The following is a 21329-nucleotide window of genomic DNA, read 5'->3' as shown; positions in this document are numbered from 1 at the left end:
TTGTGCTTTGCCAATTTATGCGGTTGTACAACTGAACTTCTCAGAGGAATAGAAGAACACGATTTTAAAAGAACCCCAAATCCTATAAATAAAAGAACGCGTGGGAAGGAGTCCAGCAGCAAGGGGAGCTGTCTGTCTTACTGCTGTTTTATCGGTACAGTTTTCTAGCACCTAGCTAGATGGAGCTAGACAACTGAGGTTTGAACAGGCTGAGTTTTAATTTGGATGTTTAAATGAAGCATGCAACTTGATGGCTACCATTGTTCTCTTCCATAAGTACAGATCTTCCAGAAGCTACTTCTGAAGCGCAGCATCTGATCTTCAAAGCTTCTGGCTGTCTACAGAGATGTTTTGCCACCACTGGGAAACAAAACCATTTCTATATCTCTCCTTAAATGTCACGCTAGATGCCTAGTTTAAAATCCTGTATTGTCTTTTGAATGGTGTCTGAATCCTTCCCAGCTTTCAGTAGAAATCAGTGTAAACGTTTCACAGCATATCTTGTTTCCCTGCTGGATGTACAGTAGGTATGATTGTGTGTCGTTTTTTCTTTTTGCTTCTAGGTAAATATTTAAATGTTGTGCGAGAATGTGGACGTGATGTTACCTGCCCTGTGGCTAAAGAGGTCATTTATACTTTAAAAGAGCGAGCATATGTGGAACAAATAGAAAAAGCTTATAACTACGCTAGCAAAGTTCTTCTGGACTTCCTAATGGAGGAGAAGGAGCTGGTGGCTCACCTAAGGTTTGATTTATTCTACTAAATGCATGTTAGATAGGTTATATTGATAGTGAACATAAGTTTTTGAAGTCAGCTCTCTTTTCCTGGGATATTATTAATGTATTCTTTCTATTAGCAAGATTGACCTGAAAAAATAAGATTTGGGTTTTTTTCTGAAGAAAAAAAAAAAAGTGTAAAATCATGGAAATACTGGATGGGAAGGATGTCTGGGGTTTTCTAGTCTAACTTCCTTGGAAGGCTGTTGCCAAAAGTAGGTCAGGGCAGTCATTGCTTTGTCTAGCCTGGTCCTAAAATGCACCCTCATGTGTGGACATCTCCACCTCTCTCATGGCTTGTCTTACAGCTGCCTGTCACTCCCACCTGTGAAAGGAGTTAATAATATCTGGTATGATCAAGACAAGTTTGATGTTTATAAGAATTAAATTGATAATAAGCATCTCACCAAATATATGCCATGGTTATCATTCATGCAAACATAGGTAGCTGGAATAGAGTAAGTGTATTAGCCCCAAGTTGCAGTACAGGTTTTTCTCAACAATGTCCTTTTTTAAAGTTCATTTTAATAACATATGTTTTGATTCTCGTAACACATTCAGCTGGTGGCAAATACAAGTGCATTCTAGCATGCAAACTCCAGCTTCCTTGTGTGAATCAAGCTTTTAGTTTATTACTATCTTCAGAAAAGAATAAAAACAGGAATCTTAACTATCCAGGAAACAGGACAGCAACAAATAGGTAGGAAATTGCTGTTGATAGCTGGTTGTAAGATGATTTGTAATTGATCTGAGATGTGATACCAGAGGGTTTGCTTCAAACCAGTGACATTGTGAAAGAAAGTGGTCTGAGCTTCATGCAACAAACCTGCCAAGTGACTTGCAGAAGCAGCTGCCCATTAGGAGACATAAGCTGGAGCAATAATGGCAACTGAAGTGAATGGGGGTGGGATTGCTTTGGGCCTGCTCTTTACTAGGTCCAGAAAAGTTGTAACTGCAACAGAGGTGTCTGCTGCAGACCTGGGAACACTACAGCTGTGGATGAGAGAGGTTGTGGGAAGACCTGAAGATCCATGTTTCTCTCCTTTGAAATTGATACATGCCTTCCTGCCCTGTGAAAACCACCAGAGAACATGCTTTGTTTCGTGAAATGTTGAGAGCTGTCTGAAGCCTGCCAGTTGTTGTTAAGGAGATTCTTCCTAGCGTTGCTAATGATGTCATCCTTTCCAAGCCTTCTTTGCTTAATAGGGCTGTTCAAAAGACACAGGCTTCCAAAGTTCTGGTGGCACATGTCATCTGTTGGGTCCATCTATCAGTGTAGTTTCAGATTAAGGTGTTGCTCCGCCCTTCTAGCTGGGGTTGATGTCTATAACTTTCTCATCTTTGAAACAGACTCTCTGCTACATAATTCAGCACCTGTCCTGTGTATATGTAATCTGTTGGGGTGCAAGTGCAGGGGCAGCTGGCTGAGGAGGAAGCTACTGAGCTTCCAGCCCGTGTGTGCACTTTGTCACAGGTCCCCAGGGTTTCAAGATAACCATCTCTCCTCAGTTAAGTGGGAGTACTGACTATTTCCACCATCCCAGAAATGTTGGTTGGAAGGGACTAACAACCTTGGCAGATCTCTAGTTCAACTTCCTGCTTGAAGTGGCATTGTTGCCAGCTTTAGCTCAGGTTTTTATTTGGGTTTTTGCTCTGGGGTGTGTTAGCAGTAAGTATCTCACTCCCCTACTTGTTGTGTTCCCAGTTAACCTCTGATGCTGTCATGACTTCCTCGTGACTGGGGGAGTTTTCTTGGTTCAAAAGAGTAATGACAGTCAGGGAAACAGAGGGGCTGAGTACAATCCCAAATTGACAGTGATCAGGAGCCTGCAACCACAGACTGGTCATATTTTTGCTCTGACAGCTGCAGTTATCATGTGTGATCTTTAGCCAGGCGTTAAGTTAATCCTCATACTCTTCTCTGAGCTGTTTCCAAGCTGCTGGCCCACTGCAATTAGCTCTCCCTGGTGCCAATTAAAGTTTTATGTATCCTACTGAGCAGAAATCAATGCAAGTACCTGGAGTACTTTAAAAATCAGCACAGATACTTGTTCATTCAAAGGACTCCAAGATTCTGCTCTGAATTGGCAACTGTCTCTTGGATGGATCTGCACGCTGTGGAGGTTGGGGTGTTGTACAGGCTAGCAGTATGAGCCTTTGCCCAGCAATGTAGTCCATGCGTGTTGGATTTTTTTTCCTAAGCTGCATTTTTCAAGGTAACAAGAACAGCAGCAGCCCTGATCTGACAGCACAAAAGCATCCTGACTGAGGTGGTAGGGAGCAGGGGAGATGCATAAAAGACTAGTCTCCAGATTGGGTATTTATGGCTGTGTGTTCTCTGTGAAGAGAAACATTTTGTGATCAAACACAGTAGGCTGGCTGAATTGATTGCTTTTGTTCTTTCAGGTTTAATATGGATTAATTTGGGCTTTAAAAATCTTAATCAATTGTCCCTTCATTTTCATGAGCAGATCTATAAAACACTATTTCCTGATGGATCAAGGGGACTTTTTTGTTCACTTCATGGATCTCACAGAAGAGGAACTTAAGAAACCTGTGGATGACATCATAACTACAAGACTAGAGGCTCTGCTTGAATTAGCTCTGCGAATGAGCACAGCCAACACAGATCCTTTCAAGGACGATTTAAAGGTAAGAATGTGTGTAAGCAGAACATAATTGAATTTGAGCAGAAGGCCTACCATGATTTGGGAAGATTGTGCCTGTAAGAACCTGCTGAATGTACAGTGAAGGAGAAGAGAATTGATGGCTGTCCTTCTGTAGATCTTCTCTGGGTTAAATCCTCTTTCATCCAGATTAGCAACTGGAAGTACCCACCCTGGACAAAGAGCTGCATTTTCTTGCTGGCGTCTGAACACAGAGAATGTGCTTTTGGGTGGCCTGAGGATGAAGTGGAAGCAGCAGTGTGCCCTCATACTTATTCTCAGCTTGGTTGCTCACTTCAGAGTGCAAGAAAATACTTGATTAGAAGTCCTGCCTATTATTGATTGTGTATTTTACAAATGTGAAGCAGCACAGAGGCTGTGCCTGGGGAGCGTGAGATCTGAATAGGTCTTACAGAGGGTGAGGGAAAGGGAGAATGATCAGCAGTGTAGCACGCTGTATGCTGCAGTGACGCTGCTCTGGTGTCTGCTGCCCCATTCCAGATCATACCGTTCACTGTTGTTTCCTAGGTTGGTCTGATGACTTGTGAACAACTGATAGTTTGCACTTCTGCCACGTATCTGTTGCTACACAGTAGTTGTGAGTATCCTGTGGCTTCATTTTTTTCCTGCTCTTCCTTTATAGATTGACTTGATGCCCCATGACCTCATTACGCAGCTTTTGAGAGTATTGGCCATAGAAACGAAACAGGAAAAGGCCATTATCAGCGCAGATCCCACAGAGCTTACTCTCAGTGGTCTGGAAGCATTTTCCTTTGACTACATTGTTAAGTGGCCTCTGTCCCTTATTATAAACAGGTAAGGTATCAATCCACTGAAGGAAAAAAAGGTAGAAGCTTTTGCACTGGGTTGAAGCATGTTTCCACACAGCAAGATACTGGAAAACCTGTATCTTTAAAGTGACATTATATGTTGCTGACTAGTAAGGAACACTTTGGGATTGTTGATCTGTGCGTGTTCCACTTGTAGACTATGGAATATGGATTGTCTCTTCAGTAGAACCCCACTAGACTGTCTAAGGCACGCTTGGCAAGTCAAACTTTCATTTCAAATGGTGGGAAGACATAGATCAAAGGATGCTTTCTCAGCCTGGTCTGTGGCTTTACTTGTGACTGCTCACCCAGTATTCATTTGTCCATGGTTTTCTGAAGTGTCTCCCCTGTGAATATGAGCCCTCACCGAGAGGGTTGCCATGTAAGAATCAAACACTTCTCAAACATGGAGAGCAGAAAAAAAGGCACTTTCTGGTGTCCCTGGTTGCAAACTAGAAGGATACGGGCTGTTGCTAGAATTGCTATAGCAAGCTATTTTGCATTTAATTGACTTACGAGGAACTGAATGGTTCATTTTTTCTGCAGGGATTTGCCTCCTGTTTCCCTGGAGAAAGTCTGGCAGACCTGCTGCTGTTAAGTCAGGGCAAATAGGACAAGCAGTGTTACATGAACATGTTGAAAGATGTTAAATTGTTAAATGCTGACAATTAGTTTGTCCCTTAATTTCCTCTTTAAAAAATCAGTTGACACAGTGGGACTTGTCTAATGACATGATGTTTTTGAAATTATGTCTCTTTCTTTCAAATTGAGCGTATTAGCTCCAATGGTAGCTATGGAAGTAAAAATACTATTTGGTAAGGATTCACGAACTGTATCGACTGGAGCTCTGTAGACACCTACGCTGAAGTGTCTGAATGCAGACCTGATTCCAGTCCCTGAAGCTATAAATAAGCATCCCCATCTGCTTCTGACAGTGCATCACTGGCAGGGTAATGCTGCCTATATCTTGGTTACAGCTTGCTCTTATCTTTTTGGAGGATCCTAGTGAATTGTTTTGGTGATCATAGCAGTTTTAGTGCAGTGGTTACATGACCACAGGCTTTCAGCCTTCTATCCCAGCACCTGCATGAGTGACCTGTCTGCGGATAGCTCAAGGGAATTGAAGAAGGACGCTGGTGATGTACCTGCTGGCAGGAAGTACGGAGGAGGAACTCCTTGGAGAGAAATTCTTTGGGATGGTTACAAGTGTGATTTTTTTTTTTTTTTTCCTTTGGTTCAAATTGTTTCAGTGCAGATCTGTGTGCGTCTGAAGGCGTAAAGAACATATTGTGTAAAGTCTCTTTGCCTTTGGGCAGCCTCAGCCTTCACAGCTTAGTCTGTCAATCAGAACAGGGCTTAATCTGGATGGATTTCTCCTTTTTTTCCAGGAAAGCACTGACAAGATACCAGATGCTTTTCAGACACATGTTCTATTGCAAACATGTGGAAAGACAGTTGTGCAACGTTTGGATCAGCAGTAAGACAGCCAAGCAATTCTCCCTGCATTCAGCTAAGTGGTATGGTCTTTTTTTCTGCTGGATCACATGTGAAGTGTTGGGTTTCCTTCTTGCTAGTTAGATATGTTGTGACATGGATCAGATCACTTTGATTTGAGAAAGATCCTTACAAATTTCTTACAGGCTGAGAGAGGTTGAAATGTAACATTTTGTGTTTCGATAGGAAGTGTCTGCTCAATAATCTCCGTACTGCTTGGCTCATTTCTCCTTGTTGGTGTGAAGTTTTGGCCACCTGGGCACACTGCTGGCTCAGATGTTCAGCCAGCCATCAACCAGCACCCCCAGGTCCTTTCTGCCAGGCAGCTTCCCAGCCGCTCTGCCCCAAGCCTGTAGTGTTGCGAGGGGTTGTTGTGACCCAAGTGCAAGACCTTTGTTGAACCTTATACAGTTGGCCTTGGCCCATCGGTCCAGCCCAGCCCTCTGCAGAGCCTTCCTGCCCTCAAGCAGACCAACACTCCTGCCTGACTTGGTGTCATCTGCAAACTTACCGAGGGTGTACTCAATCCCCTTGTCCAGACTGTCAGTAAAGATATTAAACAGAACTGGCCCAGTACTGAGCCCTGGGGAACACCGCTTGTGACTGGCCGCCGGCTGGATGTAACTCCATTTACTACCACTCTTTGGGTTCAGCCATTCAACCAGCTTTTTACCCAGTGCAGAGCACACCTGTCCATGCCATGGGCAGCCATTTTCTCCAGGAGAATGCTGTGGAAAACACCATTCTTTTCTGGCCAGACCACTAGGAAGGACTCGCAACCTTCACACAGCTTGGCTAATGTTTGAGGTTTTGATGTGATAAAGATCGAACAAGGTAAAATCGGTGGGCTGCTTTCCCAGAAAACCATTCCATCCTTTCCATCTGTGAGGGTAGATTTGATCTTTGGATCTCCACTCCAGGTGCTGGAGGCACCTGTTTGGAGTGTGAGCCAGACCCCAGCATTGCAAGGTGGTACCTTCTGCCTTGCCAGTGGCACTTTCTTGTCACAAGGTGATCTTGACTGCCTCAGCACTAACCTCAGCAACATGACTGTAGTTCTGGTTCTCCTGTATTTGTAGAGGTATTAGCAGCAAAGACCTGTGAGGGTCTCTAGTCCAACCTCCAGCTCACAGGATGACTGTGATTGGCGGGAGATAGGGCAGCCATGGTTGAAAACTCCTAGGGTAGGTATCCCCTACCTCTCTGGCGACCTGTCCTGGTTTGCCGAAGTCAGTTCTTGGTTTGCCACCACAGAGCCTGCCTAAATTAACACTGAAAGGAACCTCTCTGTAGTCCCACCATTCTATTTTTAGGTGCGGGTGCATTAAATACCCTAGGTAGCAGGTGATCTGATTAAGTATTTGGATCCCTTCAACATATTGATGCAAGGCATAGAATATTTTTAAGCCTTCATTTAACAAGTAAGGTTGGAAAGAAATATGAACCATTTGTCATGTTGAATTTTGCCCTGCTAACCTGTGCATGCCTCACTATATTTACAATAGTAAAATTGCTTTAATATTTAATACTAAATTTTCAGTTTAATATAAGCAAATATTCAAAGCAGTTGTCCATTCTACAACAGGTTCAAAACTTGACTGTAGTAATTGAGCGAAAGCCATCTGAATATGTGGAAAATGAGCAGAGATGGTTTGCATTAACTTTATAATCTCCCTCATACTGCAGCAGTGAATTTGCTAGGGCAGAAATATTTAGCTCTGCTTGACTGTGCAAGCCTGGTGATAGTTCTCCGTGGCATTTGCTAGCTCTAAGTTGTGTGGGTGTGCTTTCTCCTCTAGGTTTGCTGGTGCTTTCACACTGCGGCAGCGGATGCTGAATTTTGTACAGAATATCCAGTATTACATGATGTTTGAAGTGATGGAGCCAACGTGGCACATTCTTGAGAAGAACCTGAAGTTGGTGAGTGTGTTCGCATGAGAGAAGTTGGAATGGAAGTCTTGTTAACAAATTTAATATAGGGAAAAAATGCCTAATTTCAGTTACTGCAGGTATCTATTTTCTTGGAGGCACTTAAGTATCTGGGAACTGTTGTTGTAATCACACTGCAGGGAGTGCTGCTGTTCCACATCACCTTTCTGCTTTATTAGCCCTATATCCCCTTCCTCTGTTGCGTCCTCCTATGCCCAGCTCATACTGTGCACTCTGCTACATAAAGGTGGTGTTCTGCTGAACATTGCTGTACATAGAAGAAAACTATGGGAAGGGAAGAAAGATGCAGGGTGCAAAGGTCATAAACTGGTCCAGACATCTTCAGTTGATTCCTTGGCTGACTTACAGTGCCCTTAAAAGTGAAGTCTGTACTTTCTCTTCCATGAAGCTGCCAAGGACTGGCATGTTAGGACCATCTGTTATAAAACAGGGCCTTCCTTATTCAGGTGGATACATATGCATTCTCACTGCAGGTAGGTAAGTCTGGAGAACTTTTCCACTCCAGCGGTGTCTGGGAGAGGCTAAGCTCACTTCCCACTGGTTTATATGCCTGACCAAGTGGGTATCTGGACAAAGTATGCCTGGCATCGTTTTGATTCCTTTCACAAAAATGTAGTGTTCTGAGCTGTGGGATTTTCCAGGTGTGTTACAGAGTGTTTCTGGTTCACTAATCCAAGCCAGTGAGTTCTACAGAAGTTAACTGTTCGCCCTAGGAAAAACTGCAAGAACCAGTTTTTATCTCCTGATGAGCATATGAGATGTCTTTATTGTTTCGGAGAGAAACACATTCTCAGGTGATGTCCCACCTGCCTGTTTTAAACCAAGAATGAGAAGTCATTGGCACTTTACCTTTCAGAACAGGCTGGTCAAGAAGCCTGTAAAGGTCTTCTCATATCTGGTTTCATTCATGTCAGATTTGTTGGTTCCATCCTCAGCAACAGAGGAGAAGATCTGTCACCAACAGATCAAGGGCTATTCTCAGTCTGTCTAGAGCAAACTCTTCTCTCGCTTCCTTTTTTACTTGAGTGTGGTAAAGATCTAGACTTTGGGGCATACAGAGTTACTGTGGGAGTTCATTAGACAAGTGCAGGATGATGCTCAAGCATTGGAGGGTCTAGTGAAAGCCACAGCAATGCTGCAAATACACATTGTCTTCCTTGCCATCAGCCTGGGCCCAACCCATAGCTTCTTTGTTCTTCAGCAATGTGTGCTGGAGCCAGGGCAGGGCACTGGTTGCCTTACCTCTCAGCACCAGTGGACACGCCTGGCTTTTACTGGTTTCTGGCTTACCAACAAGTCTTTATGGGAAGAAAAAGAGATCAGAGATGGTATCTTAGGTTACTTCTGTACTGCTGCCTAAAACAAGGGCAGAGACATAGGCTGTCTGCTCCACATTACATAGCCAATGTCACCGCTGGGTCCCATGTGGTCCTGACATACAATCATTTTTGTTCTTGCAGTTTCAAGTGTCGCAGCAGTCTCTGGAGGGCTGTGTTGTAGCTGTTTTCATAGCATGAAGCTGCAGGGATGCATTGCGTGGGCTGCGGTATGTCATGAAACCCTGTGGAAGTGCTCAAGGGTACAAAGCTTGGTGGAGTAGTACTGGAGGGCTTTGCCAAAGAAGGGAGTCTGACCTGCTGCCATCTCCTCCATGCCAGGAGACAACTTGAGAAGGCCCTTAGGAAGTGCTTTCCCTGAGCTTTGTATGATGGTTGTCTTGGCATATGGCACTCGGCACAGGCAAGGGCTGTGCCAGTGAACTTGTGTTTGATTGGAGCAGATGATCGGTGATCCATTCCTCAAGCTTGCTTATTTTGCAGCATAACCTTTGCAATGTCTGTAATAATTTTCCTTATACGAAAGGATACTGCATTCTTCATGGTCCTTCTCAGCTTCCTTACCGGCTGTGGTGCTGCTGTGTTGGGCCTGGTGTTAGGGTGCCCAGCTACTGTGAGGAAATAGGAGGCAGTTGTACATCACCTTATTATTGTTCCCTCTCATAGTCATCCTGTGATCACATGCTTCTGAGTTGGAACTCTTTTTCCTCTTACACCATGAAAAACGTTTATCTGATGTACCAAACAGCCCAACGCTTCTTCTGCAATCTGCATTAAGCTCTCTTGGCAGCTCTCTGATGAGCCTTGTGAATCTTCAGCATCAAATGACCCTGTCTTAGTTTCTACTGTATACTGGAGTGTTGTTCTGGGGACAGCTAACCAGTATTTTTTGGTGCCCTGTCATCCTTTTTCGTGGAGAATTCACAGGAGGTATCAGGTCTAGGAATGTGAGCATCTCTTGCAAGCATTCTTGGCAATCAGGTCTAAGAATGTGAGCATTCTTGGCAAGAACTTCTGAACAAAAAGAGGTTATATGTTAAGCCCCTGAATGATCTGAGAGAAGATACTTGGTTCTTAATTTTGTTGTAAGTTTAGGTTTACAAAATATAATGCTCAGTTTATTTGCATTGAGGCACTTGAACAAGTTATTCTGTCTCAAGTTCTTTCATACTGATTTCTAGTAGCACTTCCTTTCAGCCTCTTCTGATTCCAGATGTCCTAGAAGGGACTGTTAAAGGCAGTAGACATGTGGTCTGTAGTGATGGCATCCCTTGTTCAGAAAAGACAATCTCCTGACTCTAGGCTTTTGCAAAGACTGTCTGAAGATCCGTCTCTACTTTGGCTCTCAGCCACTGAGTTTCTGTGCTTCTTCAGAGATATAGTGGTATTGAAGCATTTTTATTTCAGTTCCAAAAAGGAATTTGCAAGTTTACACTGTTTCTCAGAGAGCCCATTCCCAAAAAACATCTATAGACCAAACCTTTTGACAGTCCAGGTGGGCAGAATTTTTCCCTTGCTATGGAACACCTGTGAGCCCCTTCAGCCTGCCAGAAATGTTGAGACAGTAGGTATAAAGTGACTTTGCTGACACCGGGGAAAGGTGTTTCCATGGCTGTATGGCAAGAAGGAGATCTGTCCATGCCTTCACCACACACTTCTTAATTTCTGAAACCTTGAGGGCTGCTGCAGTGTTTTGTAGAGCATTTCTACCATACCTCTGTACATAAAGGACTTTTCCAAGTAATAGTGCAGTAGTAATGACTCAAAGATGCCCGTGATGTGAATGTGTACACAAGTCATCACTTGAAGATTTTTTTTACAAGTTAGCAAAGTCTTTGAGACGTAATCTAAATGCATGTTTGCCTCCCATCCTCACCAGCGTCCTTCCAGGCTTTTAAATCTCTGGGAGGTGGAGCATGATCTCTGCCAGTGCCTGGGCAGGAAAAGTGATACGGGCACCTGTGAGTCAACATCTCAGCACTGCCAGCTAAAGAAGCTGTTTCAGCAACCACTTTGTTACGCAGTCCTTTAAAAGAGCTGCTCGCTAGGGATGACGTATCCCCAGCTACTGGGTAAAAATCTTCCTTGACTGAAATAAAAGCATCATGTATTTCCAAACAGAGAATGCAGAACTGGCTTTTTAGCCTCCATAGCCTGTAGACTGGGGTAGTTTTTCCCCTTAGTTTGCATCTTAGGAGGGAAAGGGATGATCCTCACTGGTCTCATGTCATGCCTTATGCAGTTTTTTATTTGTCAGACCTTTCGTGCATTTCCACTTGAAGTTAAGGTGCTTTCTTCCTAAAGATATAAGTAGTATCTTCTTCTTCACAACGTCATTGTCTTCATCAACACAGCTAGCATCTTTGTTGCATTAGAGGGTAGCATTTATCTGTATTGTGTACTAGTTGTTTAAAAGGTTATGGGTTTGGGGGTTTTCTGGGCATTTATCCTGATGGAGCAGTGTGGATACCTTGGAAATTTTAGTCCTATGATTCTTTCCTAACCTTGAATTTTCTCAGCTTCAGCACATCACATAATTGTACAGAATGAGAGACAGGGTTTAATCTATCATTTAAAATTTCAGACTGAAACAGCCCATTGAAGTAGCAGAGCTGGACAAAAATCTTACAGAATCCTTGCAACACTGCGTGTCCCAGTTCCTTATTGTGCTCCTAAACACGTTTCTGAATAGTGTGTGCATTTTTAGCCTTGTAAACTTACTAATGCTTAAGGTTCTTTGATTTGTTTCTCTCTTTTCCACTTACTGTAGCTGACTTTACTGAGATTGTGAAGGTGGGAATGGGCATGACAAGCAGATTTAAAAGCAAAGGAAGTGCATGTTCATAAAGCAGATAACTCCATCCTGAGCCTCCTTTCCAGTGGAGCATTTGGGTGATTAAAGAAATCATAATTTGGTTGAAAAGGTGATGTGACAAATTAAGGATAAAAAGCCTGTGAAGAGCTGTTGAATGCAGTAGGGCAAATACAGTCTCCATCTCAAGATGTTTCTCAAAGCTGAAAAGTGCATGAGAATTATCTCAACATGCCCCAGAGCATGTCTGAGAGGTCACTGTCAGAAGCAGGATGTCAGGTTAGAGTTTTGGTCTGGTGCAGCAACAGCGGTCCTGGTTTGGTTTTCATTATTGTACTGTCCTGTCCCAGGCATCTAATATTGATGATGTCCTGAGCCACCACACAAGCTTCCTGGATAACTGCTTGAAGGACTGCATGCTAACTAACCCGGAGCTGCTGAAGATCTTCTCCAAGCTGATGTCTGTCTGTGTCATGTTCACAAACTGCATGCAGGTATGTACAGCTTCCCCATATTGACCATGCCACTGCCAGCTGCTTTGGGTGCCAGCCAACTATGACAGTCCCTTTTTTCCGTTCAGCTCCTCTTGTCCTCGATGCATGTAGAAAAGCCTCTATTCCTTCTGCCAGCAGTCTACAAAGCTTGACTGCTCAGACCCTCATCCTTTTTCCCAAAAGGTTTCTGTGGCTTCTCCCTCCACAACATTCTCTATGCTCTTCTTTTTCAGCATTGGAATCAGGTTCATATGAACTGAATTACCTCTCTTCAGCCAGTCCTGCAGCAGAATTTGAGGTGTAAGTTGTAGGGCTCTGTAGTTTTTAGAATGCTTTTGAGGGTCAAGCAAGGACTGGTGATTGGACCCATGGAGACAGTTCTCCGCGGGCACAATCTAGCCAGCATTTCAGGGAGCCCATAGCTTTAAAAAACCCACACCTTCCTTTGGGTTTAGTTAGCTGGCTGCAGGGCTAGCAGAACTGAGTCAGCCTCATGCTTTGTCACAGTTGAAAAAATGGGATCTAACCATTTCCTCAATGCTCTGCCCTTCCAAGAGGTTCACCCAGAGCATGAAGCTGGATAGTGAGATGGACCGGCTCACCTTAGAGCATGGCACAATGCTGGGCCCGCCAACAGAGGAGGAGCGTGCTCAAGAGATTGCAAAGAAGAAGCTGACTAACAAGGTGGGACATGGGGTGAATAGATGGGCCCTTTCCTCTGTGAATGCTGCCTGGGTCACAGTCTGGTCAGGGTGGATGTCCTACCTCTTGCAGGTAGACCTTCCTAGTTCCTACAGCACCTCTGGCCCCAAAAGCAGAACCTTTGTGGAATTGTGGGCAGTTTTGAGGACAATGTGGAGTGCTGATGGTGTTCTCAGAGTCTGCTTTGAAGACCCTCTCTCCCACAACAGTCCCTGCACTTGTTTTTAAGTCCTTAGTTGTATTTTCAGCTGTGCTCAGCTGTGCGGTGGGTGCCTGCATACAGGCTTTCTGCAACTCGGGTGTGACTCTTTGCAGCCCATTACTTTCATATCTGGGGTATTTGTCTTGTCCGTATCTCTCTATCTAGATGCACACATGCTAAGCAGTTTGTTTGGCATTCTCTGCAGCTAGCAGGCTGCCTCCTGTCCCACTGAAGGCCCCTCTCTGGCACACGGCTGGTATGGGCTGGTATGGTCCATCACACTGCAAGGAAAGCAGACTGCTTCAGACGTTACAGCCTGTATCAGGCAATGCTCACTTTCTGCTTACTGGCTTTTCCTCCTGCTTGAAAATAAATAATGACACTGTATATTTGAGGATAACTCTACTGGGGTCTACTGTGGAGTTCTCCCAGATGGGTGTAGCAAGGGTTTTAACTATTGAGGTCTTTGCAACTGTTGTGAAAGATATATTTTAGTGGCCGAGCACTGAAGTTTTATGGCAGTATTTTTGAGCAGGTTAGGAAATAGGGAAGGAATAATTGCATCTCTTTGGCAAGTGCAAATCACCAAACATATGGGGTCACTATGCCTTTGCTTGATAGCTTTTAGCAGAGCATGCCGACAGTCTCCACCTGACATCTGGCTTTGAAGCAACAATCAACAAGTTTGACAGTAATTTTTCAACACATCTGCTGGACCTGTTGGACAAACTGAGTGTTTACAGCACCAATGACTGTGAGCACAGCATGCTCAACATCATCTACAGGTGAGCCAGTAGTTTTCTCTCTGTAACTTCCCCTCCTGTGGTTCCCAAATTCAGCTCAGGAAGAATAAGTGCTGATTATAACTGTGAATGTCTGACCCATCAATGAAAACACTGAAATCACAAGAAATACTGCTTTGCATCCTAACCCAAGGTTTTAAAAGATACCCAAAACACATTCCTTTGAATTATGTAGGATTTGTCTGTTAATGTTTTAAATGTAATGCAAGTGTTAGTTTTCTTGGGGATTGTGTCACTGTGTAGACAGTGAACAAGCTGGCTCCTGAGTACAGTATAAGTATTCCTAAGGTGAGAAAACCAATGCAAGGGATTGACTGAAAGTGGCTTTTTAGTTTTAAGTTCACATCTTTGTATTTATTTAAATAAGCATCTCTTAATATGTTTTTATTGTGGCCTCACCCATACTTACTAGCTTCTTAGAAATTGAAATTCCCTCAGTAATACCTAAAAGTCATGTGCACAAGTTGTGTTGCAGGGAGGGAGAGGGGAAAGAGGAGAGGAGAGGAGAGAGAGAGGGAGGGGGAAAAGGGGGCAGGGGGGAGAGAGGAGATGATCTAGGTTTTTCTGCTAGGTTTATGACCTCTGTGTTTCTTTTTCAATAAAGTGAGATGCACAAGGCCACCTTTGGAATTATTAATGGTTTTTTGTTTGTTTTGTTTTGGGTTTTTTTGCTGTAAGTCACACATATTAGTGTTGCCGGAATTTTTAAGATCTGTGTTATAAATTGGTGTAAGATGGTGGGACCTGCCCTGGTAGTTCTAGCTTTGAAGAACCACAGATAATGCTCTAGGAGCACTACCCTGAGTTGAGCACGTGCTGTGCAAGCAGAGTGTTTCTCACTCTGATTCTGCTACCAGCATTTTAGGAACAAAACTGAAATAACTGCAATATGGAGTTTGCTGCTGGGAGCAGCTTTTAGTGTTTGTGTCTGGAGTATGTTTTTCAAGAGTTAAGCACCCGTGAAACCCAGCAGCCTGCAGACTGGAAATGTTCAGCTGAGGCATGCATATAACAACAGAATAAGAAGGCAAGCGAGAGTCAGGAGTTGACATCTCTTTAATTCAAAGGGTCACCTTGATGGAAGTCGTGTAAGAGCTGCTGGGCACCAGCCGCCTCACACCTGGCAAAGAGTGACATTTTAGAAATTTTGTTTGCAGACTGTTAGGCACATAGAAAAAACAATTGATTTTTACAATGACTGACTTTTTCCATTGAAGAGGCAAGATACATATAGCATATAGGCATAATTTAAAGAGGTTTGTATTTTCATGAATATAAAATATTTCAACACCAATGCTTTTTTAAGTGCTTGTTCTATGTTTGTACGTTTCATAGATACATTTGCATTGTTGCAGTGTGTGTGAGCCTAAACCGCTTGAGTCTTACCTTCTTTGTTATTGCTGTCAGCTAGGGCACAGAAAACAGCCATCCTAAACATCCATTCGTTTCTTCATCCTGTCCGTAAGCTGGTATGTAGCCTTATTTTCATGTAAGCAATTATAAACAGCTCTTGCAGGACTAGCCAGAAATTAAGGTCATTTTTAGATGTTGATTGTTTCCTTTCATCTTTATCTGAGGAAAGCCCTTGGTTTACCAAGGAGTACTCCCTACTTAAGTTGTGATGTTTTTCAGTGATAGATATGCTAGAATCAGTTGGCAGTGATGTGCAATTTTGTTCATAAATTTGTCTGATAACTGATAAAGGGCGTTCGTGCCCCAACCCCTTTGATATTTAGTACGGAACAGAGTAGATCCTTATGTAGTTCTTTTTAACCACATAAAACTAAAGGGCACTTGGAGCTTTCTCCTAACTGTGCTTCGTCCCCTGTTTTGTTTTGTTTAAGTATAGTCTTAACTGCTCCACTGCTTTGTTTGGTCTTAGTGAACTGGGTCATTCTCATCCTTTAATGTAATCTTCAGGAAAACTGTAAGAATATTAACCTGTGACCCCATTAAGTTCTGTTCACTGCCCTTCTGTAACAGATGTCTTTTATGGCTGGCTGATAAGCCTTACACCTCTGTTGAGATCTGCTGCACCTGGAAACAGAAAAGGTTTTGGGAATGGTTTTTTTTTTTGAAGCAGGTTGTTGTCCCCTCCTCATGCTGTGTCTCTTGAAGCTTTCATTGTCCTTTTCTAACAGCATCTGACAAGGCTGTCCAGGATTCCTGGTACCAACCTTTGTGAACAGTTTTGTGAAGTATTCCAGCAGGAGGCTGGGCCTTCCAGTTGTCCTTTACTTCTGAGAACTTCTTGACCAGCAACTACCCTGGTCTCCTGTGTTAGCATCTGCTGCTCTATCTGAGATGTGGTCACTCAGCTGAGGCCAAGGTTGAAGACTAAAACCTGTTATGCCTGTTACCATGGGTGCTTCCAGGAGTGAAGGCTAGCCCACCAGCTCCCACAACACTGTAGAGAATTACATGTCTTCTTCCTTGTAGGATTATGCTCCTTATTTAAGGAGGACAGGGATACTTACAGGCATCTGAAAGGAAATGCCGTACCACAGGACTGCTTGCTAGTCTGAACTCTCCTGCTTCCATTCCTTGTCAGGGTAGGAGCTTATGTTTCTACCACCAGAACTGCCCTGGTTGGCTGCTACTCAGTCTCTGGAATGGGAAGGTAGGTGAGGGCCTCTTCTCCACAGTCCTAATAACGCTGATTCACTCCATCTCTGAAGTGACCAGAGTCAGAGGTCAGCTTCTCATCTTGGAAATTCATCAGAGACTTTTTTGGTTGCTGTGAGTGGAGGCCCCAGCTGTACAAGTGATTGCTGTTCCTTTCAGGACTAACCAGGACAGCCAAGTCTCTGCAAATCCTTCTAGGAAATGATGGTGCAGCTTATCAAGGCCTTCTGAATGTTTTATATCAACCTTCATATGCCTGGGCATCGCTGTTTATCATCATTGGACTGATGTAGATTGCAGGCAGGATCCATCTGTAGAAAAATTGATAGGCCAAAGAGGTTAAACTCTTGCGATCCCCTTGCTGCCATCACCTCTAGGTGTCACAGCCGTATCCAGTCAGGCTAGATTCAAGGACTGAGACCACAAGCAGTTGAGTCATCCAGGCAAGAACATTTACTCCCCCTCAGTGCTCCAGCTCTGCCTCCTTCTTTATCAAGTGCTTACATTTTTATCATTACCAGTTCCAGGTTCTAACTGATGGGCTTTTTTATGATGCTCCATCCAGGAGATCTTGGTGGCACCTAACTCCATGATCCAGCCACTTGGATATCATTGCAAGCCACACAGGGCATGGCCGATACAGTGTTGAAGACCAAGTTGCCTGCTCTTTTAATAGAAGAGCATAGTGACCCCACAATCCTTGAGTTTTGCAAAGAACATGTGGAGACTGTCCCACGGGTGGTATCACCCAGCTCAGTCCAAGTTGGTTCTAAGCTTACTCGGGAAGTCAACGGTGTCAAGTCCTTGACCAGTCTTTACATCATGCAACGGCCTTCCATCATGTGTGATGCCAGACACTTATGTAAAGCCTTTTCTGGCAGTAGCTCAGGTGGTGTCCTGCTTCCAGCATTGCTCCTACCGTTAGCATCAGAGGTTCACCTCTTGTATCATTGCCTCCCCACCCCTGTGTCAGCTTTATGCATCTGCCAGGATGGGGGGACAAGCTGGTGCTGCACCATGGAGACTGGCTGTGTATCTTGTTCAGTTGTGGGTCCCTGGTGCCACGGCCATGGGCTGTCCTCCACCAGATGCCTTTGTGTTTCACAGGCTGCACATGAGTGTTTGCTGTGGTGGGAGGTGACTTGTGAGTTGTGGAAGCTCTAGAGCCAGTGCTTCCAAATACGGAGATGTTTGTTCTTACAATGACTACTTCTTGTTTCAGGAGAAACGAGAAGTATGGTGATTCAGGTAGGTTGTGAGAAAACAAAATGCTTCTGTTAGCAGTTTGCATTGAGAACAGCGACCTAAGCTGCAACCAGCTGTTCCAGGAGAGGGTCTGACTCCTTGCCCCCTGGTGTTCCCATGCCCCGGTTCTGTTCAAGGGCTACAGAGGAAATACTGGGTCTTCATGCCATCAGGACTGTCATCACTATCAAGTCCCCCAGTTTGGACCATCTGGGACCACTTGAGCCTTCATCAAGATGTTGGACATAGCTGGACCTTTACTGACAGACCACATGTCCCTGTTTCCTTAACTGAAATGCTGTATGTTAGCAGGCCGTGCAACAGAACATGCCTTCCCGTTTCTACAGGCTGCTCATGTTGTAATGTTGTAAAGTGTGGAAGTCCCACAATTAATGCCCAGACGTGACATTTAGCTCTCACTCAGTCTGTAGAGATTATTGAATTGAGTCCTGGACTCTATGGCAACAGGAACCCAAGAACCAGAGCGGAGACAGTTGCTGTCTGAAATAACATATTTGACAGAGATGGGAGAGTTTATAAGACATACTGGTCTTTTCTTGTAAACCTTTTTGTATGACTGCTTTTCAAGGGTGATAGTCAGCATGTAAAATAACAAAATAAAAGCAGAATACCAGAATTACGATAAAAGGGTTATTTGTTTAATCATGGTTAGTATTTATTCAGTTTACAGTACTGAGTAACTGAGGCACAACCATTGTATTTGTAGCAGCAAGCAACAGAAGACTGAGATCCAGAGGGTTTCCCTCAAAGTGGGGAAGCTCACATCTAACATCACAACTCTAACAGCATGTTGTGTGGTCAAGATGCTCAGGTCCCTTGGCTTCACCTGCAGCAGTGCTGACAGATGGTTGGCAACTGCAGAAAATCTTGAGAGTCGTTCTTTCACATCCCAGTAGTGAAAAGGAGAATTACAGCATAGAGGACTTAGTCAGAAGGATTACTTAATTCCAAATACTTAAAAATTTTAGCCATCAAGTGGTGTGAGCATTCATCAGATGTACTTCCTTTACTGCTTTGGAGGAAACAGCGATTGACTGAGTTTAAAGTTAAGACTGGTAGGGCACATGAAGTGATGCAAACCGCAGTGAGTAAGAAGTTTCAGCCACAAAACAAGAAACTGAAGCATAAGCAGAGTTTGAGGAAGCGCTATCTATGCAAGTTCTTAAGAGATAGTTATCCAAGTTCCTTTAACCCTAAAAACACAGGTGAAAGGAAAGCAAATAAAAATCTGTAATTTAAGAAGTTTGGAATAAAGCAACTTTAGAAATGGAACAGATCCTCAAAGTAAGGATGTAAATGAGTCCTGGCCTTATATTTGAATCAAAGTTTGGTAGATATGCCCGCCTCAGTGTCAGGTTTCCTTTGTACCACTCTTAAGGATGAAAGAGATGTAAGCTTTGCAACCAGGAGAGAGCAACAGATAAATTCCATCTGTCGAGGCTCTCTTTTCTGCAGTCACCAAAAAATGTCAAGAACAATTTGTTGCCATTTGTGTAAGGTTGTTAAGCAACATGAAACTCAAATATTGTGCCCATTCATTTAGTATTGGAGCAACTTAAATTGAGACATGTAGAGAGTAACTTTTGTGTGATTCACAGGCTTGTATCAACTGTTGCTTAGTGCTCCAAAGCACACGTTTTTAAGAGCTGCACGTGTCTTTGTTGGCTTTGTAGTGCAGAGAACTGCCTAAGGAAGGTCACGGCAGGCATGGAGCTGGGTGGTTTTATGGCATCATTTTGGATTATCAAGGAGACAGGATTGTGATATTGCTCACATTGCCTGCTTTGGAGAGGCGTTTACAGGTATCAGCCATACCTGTGATTTTGGCTGAGCATCTTCCAGCCAGTTACTAGTCTTCTTGAACTGTGAATCTATTTGAAGCATACTTGTGTTAGCAAGGAGGTGGTGGTAATAGAAACTGCAACATTTCATGGTTAGTTACAGTGGGTAATGTGGTGGGTGTCGTATGGAAATTAATACCAGAGTTCAGTGGTGGTGAACTCTGGTATTAAGGAGTGGTGGGAAGTGGCTGGGAAGGTACAGAGACTGAGGAGCCCTCACCCCTGGTGCCTTATCCACGAGTAACGTGTCTCCAGGGTTGTGTGGTCAAGCTATGGCTCTGGAGTAGAAGCTCTTTGCAACTGGTCCTTCCTGATGTATTTTATACACCTGTAAAGAATAGGTGAAATTTAGCCTGTTGTCAGGGGACGAGCACAGAAGAGGTGTCACCAACACCTGTGGCACAGTGCAGGTATCCCTGTTTCACTCTGAACAAGCCACTGTGTCTGCCTAGCCTGGGGCAGTTCCATGTGGAGGTGGCAGTTCGGGATGCTCTGTGATGTGGCCACATTCAGCTGATGCCCAGGGAGAGGTTTCTCCTCCAGGGGCCATGGCTGGGTAAGACCAAGGCTGTGTGCAGCAGGAATACAGCTGCTTGAGAGGTCTGTGCTGCCACACAGCCCCCCTTGCTGCACAAGCACGCATCCTCTGCTTCCTCCTGCAGCGAGACTTGCACTGACTTGCTTCACACCCCTCATTTCAACCAACTTTATCCTAAAATTCATCTGACCCTGTGAAAGAGTTTATATATTTTTGGATCCCCTTGCTGCCTGTGAGCACCTCGATGAACACGTGTGCTGCAGCACCAAGCCTTTGGGGGCCCTTGGGTTTGGCTTGCTGCGTGCCGCTCTTGGGCAGCATTGGGCTGCCAGTGGGCTAATAAAACTGCTGGTTTTTCGTCTCTCAGGTTGGACTTCAACGGGTTCTACACAGAGCGCTTGGAGCACATGTCTGCGGAGCGCAGCCGGAAGGCGGCTCCCCTGCTTCCCCGCCTGACTGTACCGGCCCAGTGAAGCCCTGCTGCTGCCCCTCTCAGCCACCGCCTCTTCTGCACCAGCAGAGAACCGGGCACTCACTCACTGCAAGCTAGGAGTACTCAACCTGCTACGTGCGCTGTGTGAGCTGAAACAAACTGTAAGGGTTGTCCCAGAGAGATAGGGGAGTGCTCAATCTCCTGAAATGTATGTAATTGATTTTCTCTTCTGAGAGGCTTTTGAGTCCTTATTTTTTTTTTTTTTTTTTTTTTAAATTACATTGTAAAATTATGTATTTGTGTGTTGTAAAAGAAATTTAAAAGAAAAACAGAGTTATTTTGTCGGCAGAACTGGGGGTGCAAATTAGTCTTTTAGGTGATGAAATTTTGGTTGGCGCTCAGAGATCTGGCTCAGCTGCTGTGCAGCATTATTTTGGGAGGAGAGCCTAACTGGGCCATTGCTGGAATGAAGCTGATCAGCTGCTCTGACCGATGAGATGGGGGGGTCACAGCTGATGAGCATGATGTTCATGTCTTATTGACCAAGTCCTCAGCAGAGG

The 21329-nt window shown here is 44.2% G+C and overlaps 1 protein-coding gene across 6 annotated transcripts in view; it reads left to right on the top strand.

Moving 5' to 3' along the window:
* The window catches only part of TUBGCP2 (tubulin gamma complex associated protein 2), a 35609-nt gene extending 14562 nt beyond the window's left edge, over window positions 1–21047 (top strand). For 5 of the 6 annotated variants that reach the window (XM_040606618.1, XM_040606621.1, XM_040606619.1 and 2 more), the window contains exons 10-18: window positions 564–744; window positions 3248–3428; window positions 4086–4258; window positions 5661–5789; window positions 7566–7686; window positions 12216–12359; window positions 12915–13043; window positions 13885–14048; window positions 20704–21047. In XM_040606618.1, the coding sequence (XP_040462552.1) occupies window positions 564–744; window positions 3248–3428; window positions 4086–4258; window positions 5661–5789; window positions 7566–7686; window positions 12216–12359; window positions 12915–13043; window positions 13885–14048; window positions 20704–20809 (1328 nt within the window). In that variant the 3' untranslated portion in view covers window positions 20810–21047. The other variant, XM_040606622.1, reaches the window with a different exon arrangement.
* Window positions 21048–21329: the final 282 nt, after the last annotated feature.

This window comes from Falco naumanni, chromosome 9 (genome assembly GCF_017639655.2).
Source record: "Falco naumanni isolate bFalNau1 chromosome 9, bFalNau1.pat, whole genome shotgun sequence".
NCBI lineage: Eukaryota > Metazoa > Chordata > Aves > Falconiformes > Falconidae > Falco > Falco naumanni.
Note: the sequence above shows the minus strand (reverse complement) of the source record. Positions and strands in the feature narration are given on the sequence as shown.